We start from the raw sequence: 15,274 nt of genomic DNA, 5'->3' as shown, positions 1-15,274 counted from the left end.
AAGAAAGAAAGAAAAGAAAGAAAGAAAGGAAGAAAGAAAGAAAGAAAGAAAGAAAGAAAGAAAGAAAGAAAGAAAGAAAAGAAAGAAGTGAGCAGAAAATTCCATCATCTCCAGCTGTTTCTCTTAGAATATGCCACACCCACACTTCATCTTGTCTTTCCATCTCGCCCAGCTACAAAACCAGATTATGATAAATCATGTTCCCTGAAAGTGCCCAAGTATCGGAATCATAAATCAGTACTTCCAACATTAGTTCATAAATTCATTTTCAAAGATGATTTATGGAATTTCTCTCCTTTCCCCCAATGGCATCTGATTCACGGATAACCTTAAACTAATCAAGATCATAACATGACCAGCTTTTGTGCCTTGTCTTTGAGCAGCTTCCATTCTTCTGGCATTCTGTAGACACTACCCATCCCTGAGCCCCTCGGTGTCAAGAAACTCTAGCCCATTTTTACTCTCAGCCTCCGAAAACAGAACCCTGAGGGAAAATCTTCTAGGTGAAAAAGCTCAGCGCTGTCAACCCCTCCAGGATAGGAAGTGTGGACTATGAACTACAGCACCGAGGATCTTCCCCTTGGCCCGCCCTGCGCCCCAACCTGCGTTTCCCAGGGGTACCTAGAAGCCGGATAACGTTCGGGTGGTTGAAGTCCTTCATGCAGGCTGCCTCGCTGAGAAACTCCTCGATCTCCCGCTGAGAAAAGTTGTCCACTGCAGAAATAAAGGGAAACTGAGGCATGACGCGTTGACTCGGGAGGGAAAAGGGTGGGTGGTTGCAATTCTGTTCTCTAAGTCTGGAGAAGACTGCACTATGGAAACAGTGAACATGTGAATGGTTGTCAGGGGCTGGGGGCATTGAGGGGAGAGAAGAGAGGCACCCAGAGGAGGAGCACAGGTGGTGAGGGAGGGGGTTTAGAGCCATAAAACTCTCCTGCAACACTCTCATGGTGGCTGCACATTCTTCATACTGATGTCAAAATCCACAGCACTGCACATCACCAAGAGCAGGAATCTAAGGACATCAGCTAACAATGTGTCGCTCTGGGCTCTTAGCTGCGAGACTAAGATGCTCGTCACAGGGGAGACTGTGTGTGGAGGGGAGAGGAATGCATGGAAACTTCTGGACTTTCTGTCCAATTTTTCTGTCAACTTGGAACTGCTCTAAAAGAGGAAAGTATTAGTAAAGAAAAAAGAAACAAAAAGCACCTCCCCCCCAAAAAAAAAACTAAAACTAATCTGTTGCAATTATCTTTATCTTAAATAAGGAAAGAATACCTTACGTCTCTATTTCTGTCCCCATGTGTCACCCAGACTCATTGCTCAATCAGGCCTGTGAGACGGGTACACTTTCATACCAAGTTCTTGGAATGAAACCAATTTAAGAGAACTGATTGAAATCCAGCCTTATACGTCTGAAATAAGCCAGTCACAAGAGGATCTTTACTGTGCGACTCCACCGACAGGAAGTGCTTGGAGTAATGAAATCAGAGTAGAGCAGTGATAGCCAGGGGAGGGGGCGGGAGTTAGTGCTCGACGGGTACAGAGTTTTGGTTTCATAACAGGAAAAGGGTTGGAGACGATGGTGGCGATAGTTGTACAACAATGTGAATGTGTTTACATCGCTGACCCACACACCTGAAAATTGCTGGGATGGTGGATTTTATGTATATTTGACTACAATTCAGCACGACAGACATGTCACAAAGTCAGGCTTGTTCAACAGGAGAGAACGAATGACTGTCAGCCCACCCGAGGCCATCCAGCAGCGCCCGTACCACGTGACTTCTTGATTATTATGTGTTATTTTTAACAATTTTTTAAAAATTATTTTTAGTTGGACACAATACCTTTATTTTATTTGTTTATTTTTTTCTTAATGTGGTGCTGAGGATCGAACCCAGAGCCTCACACATGTTAGGTGAGTGCTTTACCGCTGAGGCACAACCTCAGCCCCTGAATACATTCTTATGATCTAATTTATGCTTTCATGTCTAGTAAAAAGTGGATCTAACTTTTAGGAAGGCTGGGTGCGGTAGCCCACACCTGTAATCCTAGACGCTCAGGAGGCTGAGGCAGGAGGATGGCAAGTTCAAGGCCAGCATCTGCAACTTAGTGAGACCCCATCTCAAAGATCAATAAATAAAATAAAAAATAAAAGGGCTGAGGCTGTGGCTCAGTGGTTAAGTGTCCTCTGGGTTCAATCCCTGGTTCCAAACTGTTAATTGCTTACCCAAAATAATATAGAACAGGTACAGGTGGTTAATAAGGAGGCAAAATCAAGATGGACCCATGTGGGGGGCCATGGCTGGATGGACTCTTGAACAATCTAGCTCAGCTGTGTGGCCCCAGGTCTGCATGTCCTGAGAGCAGGACGTGGGACATGTGCTACCTTGCCACTACAGCGTGGTTATTTTATGGTCACAGAAACAGTCTGGTACAGCTTGTCCCCTTTCCGGCTCTTTGACTTAGATAACTCAGCAAGTCACAATAGTTGCCTTATGTGCATAAATATTTGCACAGACTCTAGAGCTGTAACTGACACCTGCCGTGATTTTTGTGAAGGCTGCAGTGCATTCTCCTCCACTCTGCCACCCAGGGAACTCTCTAGAATGCAACCTGTTCTGTCCCTCTCTTGCTCTACTCCTTGCAGGGTAAATGCAGATTCTGTGCTGACCAGTGAGGCCCTCCCTGCCCCTGAGGGTTCTTCTCTGCTGGCTTGGAGGGTCTACCTTGTGTCAGCACCTCTTCATGTTTTTATTTTTTAAAATTTTTTTTACCAGGGATTGAACTCAGGGCACTCAACCACTGAGCCACATCCCCAGCCCTATTTTGTATTTTATTTAGAGACAGGGTCTCACGGAGTTGCTCAAAGCCTCGATAAGTTGCTGAGGCTGGTTTTGAACTAGCGATCCTCCTGTGTCAGCCTCCCGAGCTGCCAGGATTATAGGTGTGCACCACCATTCCTGGCTCTTCATGTCTTTGATCAAGAAGTTATTTCTCTGCTCTCTGGGAAACTTCCTTCCCAGGAAGCCCACAGCTTCTTGGGACCCATGCAGCCACCTTTGAAGGTGGAAGTGATCCAGCATCCTGGAGAGACGAGCCTCAGCGAGCCCTGGGGTGGGATGCTGCCACCAGGTCACCACTGCCTCAGAAATTTACATCTGAGCTTGACTGGATGAGGCAGAGGGGGCGGGAGGATTCCAGAGATGGCAAAGGTACCACAAGCTGTTGCTTTGGGGGTAAAGAAACATAATGCATGCATGCACGAGGAGCTCACTCCCCGTTAGTACCAGTGGCCCACGCTGCCCTCTGGCCCACTGGCCACGGAGAGCTGAACACCGGCACTGGTCTTGGGAGCATCCCAGGTTAAAGCGCCTGCCTGCTCCAGAGGAGGGGTCTATCCATTGAAAACTCACACTTCATGGTCTTCACTGCCACCTTCTGAGAGGTCCCGTCTGGCTGCTTCAGACTGCCTTCCATCACAGACCCAAACTCTCCTGCAAAGTGAAACAAAGTCTACGTGGATACTGTGCAGATTCTGTCCCCACCACAGAAACCCCAGAGTGCTGACCTGACACTTTCATGTGGTGTGAACGTGACTCATCCCCACGCAGTGGGCACAGCCGGGCACAGGCGGCCGGGGGCAGATGCCTGTACTGGTCTCCCTCCTGCCCTGGGCCTGGGAGGCTCGGACTTTGTTTAGCTCTTCCCTTGGTTGGGCATGACAACTGACCCAAGGCACTCATGGGAGAACATGGCACATGTTACTGAAGCTCACACAGCACAGACTTTCCTTTCTGGTGCCAGGGATGGAAGCCAGGGCCTCCCACATGCCAGGCAAGTGCTCAACCCCGGAGCAGCATCTCCAGCCCGAAGCACATACTCTTGGCATCATTAGCAATCATCCTAAGGACAATTTGGCACATGGAATACCTGTTTCCAATCGTGTTCCTGTTAAACTAGTTAGGAAGGTGCCAAGAGACTCCCTTAAGTCACAGGAATAAACCTGAAACAGGTGGCACGGTTTGATTTCCAATAAAAGAAGGGAATTCATACTTTTCAAGCTTCCTGTGAGATCTAGGGACTGTGGAAGCCTTTTCATATGGTGAAAAAATCACTATTTCCATTTTAAATTATAAGGTAGATCTGTTTGTATTACAACTCAAAGTTACACAATATTTTGTTATTTTTCAGTGCCGGGAATTGAACCCAGGGCCCCACACATGGCAGGCAGGTGGTCTACTACTGAACTAAGTGCCCATGCCTAAGAATGTCAATCTATTTAATAAATACATATTAAATAAAATTCCCCCCAACTACTTACCTTCTTACGGCATGTTTTAAGAGAACTTAAATTGCTCACCTTCGCCCAGAATTTTCCCAAGGATCAGGAGATTCCTGTCAATCACAACATCCTCTAGTTTATTCTGCAGCTCCTCGCTGACTCCCAAGCTGTGCACTGCAGAAGGAGGAACAGAGATGAGGGAGAGTCTGTGCTTTCTTTCATTTATGTACGATTTGCATTCTACTTTAAGTTCTATATAGCATTCCCACAGTTGTCATTTGGTACCCATTATTTCTTTTCCAGAAATTCCACTAATAAAACATCACACCTGATGGTGATTACAGGGTGTTAAACGAATCCTTCAGGGTGGGGTTAATTCTGAACAACTATAAACATTGGAGCCTTGTTTTGGGGGGCAGGTAGCGCAAGCCTATAATCCCAGCAGCTCGGGAGGCTGAGGCAGGAAGATTGTGAGTTCAAAGCAGCTTCAGCAACTTCAAGAGGTCCTAAGCAACTTAACAACAACAACAACAAAAAAGGGCGAGGGGTGTAGCTCAGTGGTTAAGCCTCTGGGTTCAATGCCTAGTACAAAAACAAACAAACAAACAAAAACAACAAAAAGCCCCTATTCTCTAGTAGCAGCAATAAGGAATCAGATTGGTGGAAAAGAGGTTTGCTCTTGATTTAAAAGAGTAAGGAAAATGAGTCAACAGGCACTTGCTAGAAAATCATTTACTATTATATCCCTAACTAGGTGTACGAAAGAGCCATAAGGACGTCCCACCACCCTCACATTCCAGGGAAGCAGGCACACAAATCACAGGGGACATCCTGTGATGTCTCTGCACCCACGATGGGACCTCGGAAGTGCTGAACGGAGTACTTTGGGGAAGGAGAGGGAGAGGTCACCTAGAGTCAGGTGTGCAATATAAAGAGGTCTATCCATCGTGGGCTCGTGGCACTAAGTGTTAGGCATGAGAGGGATTAACCAGAAAAGGAAGAATTCAATCATCATTTGGCAAATGATCCAGTCCGAGCTGCTGAGGCATAAGCCAGACTTGGAATTTTAAAAAAGGAGATCTGAATAATTAGAACACATGAGCTCTTTGGAAAAAAGTCTACCCAAAGGGCTCTCCAAGGAAGGAAGAGATTGTACACAGAAAGCTTTTTTAAAAATGCCAGGATAGATACATGTAAAACACAAGGCATATAGATCAGAAGAGTGAAGGCATCACACTAACGTCCCTCATCAAGTGAGCTCTCACTTCAGAGGAGCACAGCGGGCTCCATCTTCCTTATGTCCTTCTGGTTTTGTCTTGTTTGGGCAAATATCCAGAAGAAGGAATTTGATAATATTTGCACACACTTTCTACACTGTTTCTGAAATTATTCAAGAACACAGTTATCTGTTTGTCTCCACTTTTCAAACCACAGGCCCCACGCTGATTCAGCAAAATACAAACCAGAGTTGCTACTGGCATGTTGGCAAACCAGCCCGAGCTGCTTGCCAGGAAAACAGGAAATGAAGTTCAAGATTAACTCCGTTGCTCTGCTGTTCCCTTTAAACCCCTGGCCTGTACCCCATCTCCAGACCCAGAACGTTCCTCTTTCTGCGTTTCGTGGCGTTATGAAAACCCTTAGCCCTGGTTTCTTTCTTTCTTTTTTTGTCCCAGGGATTAAATCCAGAGGTGCTTAACCACTGAACCACTTTTTATTTTGAGACAGGGTCTTGCTAAGTTGCTGAGGCTGGCTTTGAACTCACGATCCTCCTGCCTCAGCCTCCCGAGCTTCTGGGATTAAAGGCGTGCACCACTGTGCCCAGCACCCCTGGTTTCTTAACTCCAGTTTCACTACAGATTTCCAGTAACTGGGACGGCAAGATGCATGTGACCATGTCTGACTACATTTCACACATTAGCAGTCCCCGCTCTTCACCTTTTTGGCTTTGGTTAGAGTATGTCTGGGGGTCATTCTTTCTTTCCTCTCCACTATTTTACCTTTTGCCAAAAAGGAAAAGTCAACTTACAGGTGAGTTCGATGGCTCGCCGGCAGAAGGACTTCTTCGCTATATAATTTACGACTAATTCAGCATCCTCCTCCGTGAACGCACTCCTGGAGGATGAAAACAAGCACATTCCACCTTAAAAACAGGGATGCAGAGGCACCTGCTGATTCCACAGGCACCTGTCAGCAACAAAAACATTTCCCACAAGGAGAAATAGGTTTCTCTCCTTAGATCTATTTTAGGTTTACTTGGCAATATCAAAATGGCTGTGTCCAGGCACCACCAAGTGCAGAGAATAACTAGAATATTCCCCAATCGACAAACAATCCGAGCAACTAAATAAAGCAGCACAGGATGACCAGTATAAAGTGAATACGGACAAGTCCACGCTGATGTAAACATGGCTGACCCAGGGGGAAGAGATGAATCTCCTGGAAAGAATTCCAAGTGTTTTTTGTGGCTCCCACACCCTTCAGGGGTGAGGGAAGCTCATTCCTCATCTAGTTAACTGAGGGCTGTGAAGTGACTTGCTTCCATAGAGAATTATAGAAAGGGAGAGCAGGTTCACAGCAGAGCGACCTAGCAAACCCTCCCTGAGCCAGGCAAACGAGGTCAACATGGACAGTGAAAAATGGTCGAGGGTCCCCTTGATCTGACGTAATGAAGATGGCACCTCACCTCTGATAACCCACAGCCCCAGGCTAATCGTGAGCAGAACACCTGACCAGGTTCCTGAAAGCTGTCAAGATCGTCAAAGTCAAGGACAGGGAGAAACTGCCCCAGCCCAGGGGAGCCTAGGGAGACCCAACAACTAAATGTTGGGAGGTGGGAACCGAAGTGGGATCGCAGGAAAGAAGAGGGACAATAGGTGAAAACGGAGGAAATCTGAATACAGTGTAGATTTTAGCTAACGATAATGCAACAATATTGGTTTATAAATCATAATAATAAATGCACTATGCCAAATTAAGCTGTTAATAAAGGGGAAATTAGGTACAGGACATATGAAGGTCTTTGTACTATCTTCTTAATTTTTCTATAAATTAAAACTATTCTAAAAAAATAAACTCTACAGGTTGGGAGGTGGCTCAGTGGTAGATTACTCTGCCTGGACAGTGTGAGGTCCTCGGTTTCATCTCCAGCGCTGGGGGGGAAAAGTCCATATAAAAAATTAATTTGGGGCCTGGGGTTGTGATTCAGCGGTAGAGCACTCGCCTCGCATGTGCAAGACCCTGGGTTCGATCCTCAGCACCACATAAAAATAAATAAGTGAAATAAAGGTATTGTGTCCAACTACAACTTAAAAAAATTCATTTAGTCCATTTAAAACTAATCAGTAGGAAAGTAGTATGAATTAATTAGTCTAAATTGTAGAATTGCTGGGCTCAGTGGTACACATCTGTCATCTCAACAACTCGGGAGTCTGAAGCAGGAGGATCACAAGTTTGAGACCAGCCTGAGCAACTAAGGAGATCCTGTCTTAAAATAAAAAATAAAAAGGCTGGGGATGGAGCTAGTGATAGAGCACCCTGGGTTCAATCCACAGTGTCAATCAATAGGCTTCCTTTCATTTTACCTTGGACATATAAATTATTTTAAAAGAGATAAAACAGTTTCGAAAATAATTTATAAATGTTAATATTACTATATAAATAATTAATAATATATATGTAGGCAAAGCAAGGCAGCTTGAAGGAAGGAATATGCCAAAATAGCACTATAACCATGTATGAGCCCAGGTTACAAATGGGTTTCACTTTCTACTTCTGATTATTCTACATAGTCTGATTTTTTAAAACTATAAGAATGTTAATTTTATAACTAGAAAATAAAGATGTTTTCATTAAAACAGGTGCAAAAAAGGTGTCTATACAAAATGAACAAATGAATAGGACTCATTGGGAGGACCCAAGGGAACTGGCTCTAGTAAACATAAAAATAACCTGTTATTAGTTTTTGCTGAGCTTAATGGTTCTTGGAAATAGTTGTATTCCTAAATGTTAGAATAGTTTTGTGACCTTGTTAATGTATTTGCTGAATTTAGCAGCCCCACTTTTTGGTAAATTCTGTAGCTTTCAACCCTAACCTTTCCTAGGTTACTGCAACCAAAGTTCAATCAGCTAATATCTAGCATCCATTTTAGTGTTAGATTTATAAGTCAGTGGAGGCGTAGCTAATAGAAGCACTTCCAAATGAAGCCCTTCTTCTACATTTCTCAGTTGTAGGACTATAAGCCACATGTGGGCAGCCTCCATGCCAGTATCATGCGTCTCTGTCTATTCAGTGCCTATTACAGGGTCAATTTTTTGAACATTCCTTCTTTTCTCTAGATATGAAATGTAATCTTCAACATACCTTCAATTCCTACCTATAAATGGACACCTTGTGTTGTCCATGCACTGAGTTCTCTCAACTTGCACCAATACCTTGCTGTTCACTAGGCATATTTTTATGTTAATGAAGACCAGCACCCTCCATCAAAATTCTGTGTTTTTCAAAATTGCAGATTTACTTTTCCAGAGGAATTTTCAAATCAGCTTGTCAATTTTATCAACAACCCAGCACCAATTTTGATGGTGTTTATATTAAATTTATGGTTACTTTGGGGAGAACCAAGCTCTTGACAATATTCTTTCTCTCTTTCTTTCTTTTACTGGGGACTGAACTCAGGGGTGCTTAACCACTGAGCCACATCCCCAGCCCTATTTTGTATTTTATTTAGAGACAGGGTCTTGCTGAGTTGCTTAGTGCCTCGCTTTTGCTGAGGCTGGCTTTGAACTCACAATCCTGCCTCAGCCTCTCAAGCCTCTGGGATTACAGGTGTGCACCACCAGGCCTGGCTTCTTGATAATATGGAGTCTTCCTATCCATGAACATGGTACATTTCTCTCCACGTATTCAAGTCTTGTCTACTTGAAAAACAACTAACTGCTACAGAAAATGAACAAGATACATTAAAAGAAGGAAAAAAATAAAGAAGGAAAAGAGAAAAGAAAGGAAGGAAGAAAGGAAGGAAGGAAGGGAGGGAGGGAGGGAGGGAGGGAGGAAAGGACAGAGCAAGGGAGGGACCCAGCTACCCACAATGATACCAGCTTTGGTGAATTTTCCCCCCTATATTTTTATCTACTTATACAAGTTGAGTATCCCTTATCTGAAATGTCTAACTGGGACCAGAAGTATTACAAATTTCAGCTTTTTCTTTTTCAAACTCTGGAGTATTTACTTATACATAATGAGATATCATGGGAATGGGACACATGTTCAACAGGAAATTAATTTATATTTCATACATGCCTTATACACACAGCCTGAAAATAATTTTATATATCTGTGATAATTTTGTACATGAAATGAAGCTTCACAGAGCAGCATCATTTGGGTGCTTAGAAAGTTTTAGTCTTTGGAGCATGTCAGATTTTGGATTTGCAGAGCAGGGATGCTCATTAAAAAAATAATAACAGGGTCACTTTTAAGGCTACTGATACAGGTCGTCATGTAACAGCTACCCAGTTTAAGTGGTGAAGGCTTTTGGAGGGTTCCTCTGTACAGCCCTTCACCAGGCTGGCTCTGCTGTTGGATGCCATGGTAGGTAGGAACTGGCCTGGGAAAGGGAGCTGTCTGCTCCAAGCTGCATAAGACAGGGCACCCATCCTGGGCAGCCTGAAGAGCAGGGCCAGCAGGACCAGCACCATGGCCTGACCCAACAACCTCATCAATATCACTGGGCCACAAATTTTCACTGGGAAACTTACCCAAACCTTGTCTCCTGGAGTCTTTTTCTGATGGCCATAGAAATATATAAAACCAGCCCAATCAACATAAATCCACAGAAGCAGCCGAGAATGACCAGCAGGGGCTCTGTGTTGCCAGGCGCCGGAGTTGATGAGGGGGCATAATCCACTTCACCTGGTAAAACACCAGAAAGGTCAAGGCAAAGCGATTCTCTGGGATCCTAAATACCTAAGAAGTACGGCCTGTAATAGGGAAGGACAAACAGTCAAGAGCGTTTAGAACTGGGCTCACCTTCAGTCTTCTACAGATGCAGGCAGCCCCCACTGGTATAATCTGAGACCATTTGGGGTGTTTTGTTTTGGGTAATGGGGATTGAATCCAGGGGTGCTCAGCCACATCCCTGGCTCTTCCTGTTTTGTTTTGTTTTTTTAATTTTTTTTTTATTTATTTTGAAACAGGGTCCTGCTAAGTTGCTCAGGGCCTTCCTAGGTTGCTGAGGCTGTAATACTAGCTACTCAGGAAGCGAAGGCAGAAGAAGCACAAGTTCAAGGCCAGCCTTGACAGCTTAGAAAGACCCTGTCTTAAAATAAAACAGGGCTGCGGTTGTAGCTCAGAGGTAGTGGTCCAATTGGATTCAATCCCAGTACCACAACGAAACAAAGCAAAAGTTCTTACCACTGAGTAGTTTGAACAGGGTTAATCTGCTCTAGTGATGTAACTTTATGACACAGAGAAAACACATTTTGCGTCTTTGGGAGAATTGTCATATGCCTTTCTAAGTTTGGATCAACTTCCAATGTTCTATGTTTTTGTGATTTCAATTTTGCAAAGTCACTTTTGAGAATTATTTTAATATGAAGATTTCTTTTCTTCACACCCCCTGAGCCCCCCACTCCAGTGGAACTACCCAGGCCATGTGCTAGGCAAGCACTCTGCCATTGATCGACATCCCAGTCCAGAATGTGCAGGGGGTTTTGTTTCTCTTTTTTGCTGGTGTCGCTTTCTTTGGAACCTTTCAGCTTTTTCCTCACCACCACTGCATTTATGTTAATCAGCTGACCTCGTTAAATTCCTCAGGCTGCACAGTGAGCCTCCAAACCACTGCAGAGTCAGCGTGGAGACTGCTGCTCTGCTGACCCTCAACACTCAGTTCACTCCCAATGTTATCGCTTCTCTTTCTTTGTGTACTTTCATCCCTGAATCCTCTAGTTTTGCAGAATCAAGTGTGCCTTCACTGGGAGGCTAGAGGCAACCCAGCCACCGCCTTGGCCTTTGCAGGAAGTGCGCCCTCTAAGGACACGAGGGAGCCGAACAATGGTTGCGCAGTGGCCAATCAGCGACTGAGTTTGAAAGGAGCCATCTGATTGGTCGCAATCATCTGCACGTCTCTTATTGATAAGGAGACTTGAGGACTGCACAGCCAGCGGAGGAGTTCATGCTTGATGCAATTACAGTCCATATGCAAGGGCAGCTAAAACTTGGCCGCTGTTGGGCAAATGGTATAATTTAAGCTGCGATAACTGACATTTATGTATGCCGGAGCTGTGCAGAGTGAGCAAAATTTTTAAACACATCATAGTTTATTATGTATGAGACGAAAGTTCTGCGGTCTTAAATAAGCTGTTTTAAGCTATGCCTTTAGTGTGAGGATCTCTCATTGTCTTTGAATCTGTAGGAGGTAGATACACCTTTGTTATCCCATCACCCGTAACTGATGTTCCCAGGTACTGAGGCCTGGGGCTGCAGGAATGTAATATGGTTCAATTCACCACTCAAAGGGAGAGAGCCTGTTTGAGGGTCACTGGGAACAGACAGGAGCTCAATTATGTGCTCTCAAGTCCTGCTACTGGATACAAGGCCAGGCTTGGCAAGAGCTTGTAAATCTGTAACTCACTGGGATACAGATGCTTGCGCATGGATTTTATGACCGTGGTTTACCATCAGACAGCCTAGAGCCGGTCAGAGTTAGAACAAAGGTGGCTCCACTGGTCTGTGGAAGCCAGACCAGCACTTTGGCTGCTCGGGGCACCACGGTGGCACCTTGCCAAGGAACATTCCAGCAACCCGCAAAAGCCAGCATGCGTGGTTGGGCATTTAGCTCAGTCAGCCCAGGGCAGTCGGAAGATGGCTTCTGTAGGAAAGAGGAGGTGTTCTGTGCAGAGTAGATCCCAAAGCACACTACCCATGAGGCGAGAGCGCTGCTTAGAACAGCAAAGCCAACGCCTGCAAATGCACATAATAGAAGGCTCAGCCACATGGCCTGTTCAGCCCAAGCACAAGCGCCTCTTCTAACTACCTTCAACAAGTCAATGTTGGTAGAAATGGCAGGAGGACCTGGCAGTGTGGGGATTCTGTGAAGCGTGTCACCATACTGAGGACCCTGATCCTTGCACACATCTTTTTTTTTTTTTTTTTGTACCAGGGATTGACCCCAGGGCACTTAACCACTGAGCTATATCCCCAAACCCTTTTTATTTTTTATTTTGAGACAGAGTTTCATTAAGTTGCTGAGGCTGGCTTTGAACCTGGGATCCTCCTGCCTCAGCCTCCTGATCTTCTGGGATTATAGGCATGTGCCACTGCACCCGGTGCGAACATGCTTTTTGGTTTTTAACTGGGTGCCATCCTATAGGTCACTATAGCAGTATGTGCACCACCAGGACCGCTGCATCCCATCAGGCAAGAAGGGCCCTGCTCTCACCGTACGCAGGGACAGATATTTCCACTGGGTCGCTGAAAGGCCCAACGCCCCCTTTGGTGATGGCTGCGATCCTCACGGTGCAGGTGGCGTTGTGGACTTGAACAGGGATCTGAGCCTGGCTGCCATTCTGGCCGACTTCTTCAGAGAGCTCCTTCTGGGGATAGAGAAAAAAAAGGAAATGAAATTGGAGGCACCAGCTGCACGGGGTTCCTCCTGTGGAAGGCCATCCCACCCATGTCCCGGGGACAGTGGCCACATCTCCGCTCCACTGCGTTCCTTCCTCACTCAGGACACAGTGGTGGAGTGAACCCAAACACAGGCAGGGACGTGGGCTGGGGCTGGCAGCAACACCAGGCTTTGCAAACTGGGATCAGGAGGGTGAGGCACTTAAGGTGGTCCTTAAAGAAGCTTCCAGAAAGGACAAAGCATGTAGCACTACCTTCAGAAGGCAAGAGCGAGGTGAAGTCCTTGAGACCCCCCTGCAGGATCCCCCATAGCACAATGCAGAGTCACACCATCCCTCAACACTGCAAACCTGGTAACTGCCTAAGCAGGGTCCAGAGTTTTGAAATTTTAAGAATTTGGACTAAAATCTACGTACAAGAGGATACGATACCAATGCTACTCTTTTTTGCTCTCAGTGTGACAAATACGCAATTGGTTTAATCCTCAAAACCTTGTTTTACGTTTATTTTTTAATATTTATTTATTTTTTTAGTTTTAGGTGGACACAATATCTTTATTTTACATTTATGTGGTGCTGAGGATCAAACCCAGTGCCTCATGCATGCTAGGTGAGTGCTCCACCACTAAGTCCCAGCCCTTGTTTTACGTTTATTTATGTTGTTTTTAAAAGTCACTGTTATGTGACTCTGAGCCATTAAAACACAGGGGGAAAAAAAGTGTGTTTACATGACACTTTCCCCTTTGTTTCCCAACCTCCAAGATCAGGATGTTCACTGATGCAGGAAAACGATTCTGCTGGTGGGGCTGGCTCTTGAATGAAAACTGTAAGGTTGTGAAGGCTGAGAGCAAGCCTTGGAACATGGCTGAAGCTCTGAATTTCGAGAATATTAGTTTGGAGAGGGGAGAGAAATATCAGTCTCATGGGGTACAGGTACCATCCATCATCAATAAACAGCAGAGGCAGGGTTTGGAAGGAACTTTATTCCTGGTCAGTCAGTCTCCTGCCCGTCATTCTAGAGATGGTGTAGGACACAGCCAGCTCAGCCCTTACAGACAGGGTGTGACCAAGCAGCCCCTGGGTTGCTATCAGGGATCATTTCTCAATCTAAACAGGAAGTGACCATCAGAGCTCAGAATGCCCCAGACACCCAGGCGTGGTTGAACACGCCTGTAATCCCAGAGGTTCAGGAGGCTAAAGCAGGAGGATGGCAAGTTTGAGGTCAACCTCAGCAATTTAGGGAGGCCCTAAGCAATTTAGCAAGACCCTGTCTCAAAATAAAAATTAAAGGGCTGGAGCTAGGACTCCGTGGCAGAGCGCTTGCCTAGCATGTGTAAGGCACTGGGTTAAATCCTCAGCACCATATAAAAAAATAATAAAATAAATGAATTGTGTCTATCTACAACTAAAAAAAAATTAAATTTAAATTTAAAAAAAATGCTGAGGATGTAGCGCAAAAGGTAAAGCATCCCTGTGTTAAATCCCCAGTACAAAAAAAAAAAAAAAAGAAAGAAAGAAAGAAAGATAAGGGATGAAAGAACAAAATGTGACCTTCAAAAATATGGGGTTTTCTACTCCTCTCGACCGGGAACCTGCAAGATTGGCCATACTTTTTGCTATTGTGGTTAATTATGTACACAAAGGAATAATTCAATTGGGAGATACATTCTGGCAATATCTTTTTTAGAAATAAAGCAATTTTTTTTATGGCAGACCAGTTTTGATGATGGCTCACTTTGTCATTCTGTTTTAATTTGGGGGTAGGGAAATCATTAGGTAGAGAAATTCCAGGGTCTACATCCCAGAGCCCTGCCGTGACTCAGGTCTACCACCGAGAAATAAATAGCACGTCTACGCCACAGTTTATTGCCTAAGAGCTCCTCAAAGTTCAAGGCTGATAAGGAACCCTGGGCCTGTTTCTGGCTGTGTATTTTTTTTTTCCTATAAAGACTCAAATACAATACATCAACATGAGGAATTCTCTCAAAATAAGAGGAAAAGCACGATGCACAATTGGGAAACAATTAAATGCCCAGAAGAACAGAAATCACAACAAAAACCAAATCATCCTTTTGGAAAATTCATAAATATAAATTCACATCCTTTGTGTCCATAAGAGGTTGGTTCTAGATCCCCACTATAGTAAATGCATGTAATTCATCCCTACTGGGTTTTTTTTTTTTTTTTTTTTGGTACCAGGGATTGAACTCAGGGCCACTCAGCCACATTCCCAGCCTTTAAAAAAAAAATATATATATATATATATATATATATATATATATATATATATATATTTTATTTTGACACAGGATCTTGCTAAGTTGCTTAGGGCCTTGCTAAGTTATTGAGGCTGGCTTTGAATTT

The 15,274-nt window shown here is 44.5% G+C and overlaps 1 protein-coding gene across 1 annotated transcript in view; it reads right to left on the bottom strand.

Annotated features, from left to right (window-relative positions):
- Mertk (MER proto-oncogene, tyrosine kinase) overlaps positions 1–15,274 on the bottom strand; it is a 99,941-nt gene that overhangs the window by 14,892 nt on the left and 69,775 nt on the right. Inside the window, exons 9-14 of the mRNA XM_026380056.2 lie at positions 12,727–12,880; positions 10,046–10,199; positions 6,315–6,400; positions 4,367–4,462; positions 3,420–3,500; positions 622–714 (exon numbers count right to left, since the gene is read on the bottom strand). Of these exons, the coding sequence (XP_026235841.2) occupies positions 622–714; positions 3,420–3,500; positions 4,367–4,462; positions 6,315–6,400; positions 10,046–10,199; positions 12,727–12,880 (664 nt within the window). The remainder of the gene's footprint in view (positions 1–621; positions 715–3,419; positions 3,501–4,366; positions 4,463–6,314; positions 6,401–10,045; positions 10,200–12,726; positions 12,881–15,274) is intronic.

Source organism: Urocitellus parryii, chromosome 12 (genome assembly GCF_045843805.1).
Source record: "Urocitellus parryii isolate mUroPar1 chromosome 12, mUroPar1.hap1, whole genome shotgun sequence".
Lineage (NCBI taxonomy): Eukaryota > Metazoa > Chordata > Mammalia > Rodentia > Sciuridae > Urocitellus > Urocitellus parryii.
The sequence above is the reverse complement of the archived record's forward strand: the minus strand, read 5'-3'. Positions and strand labels throughout refer to the sequence as shown.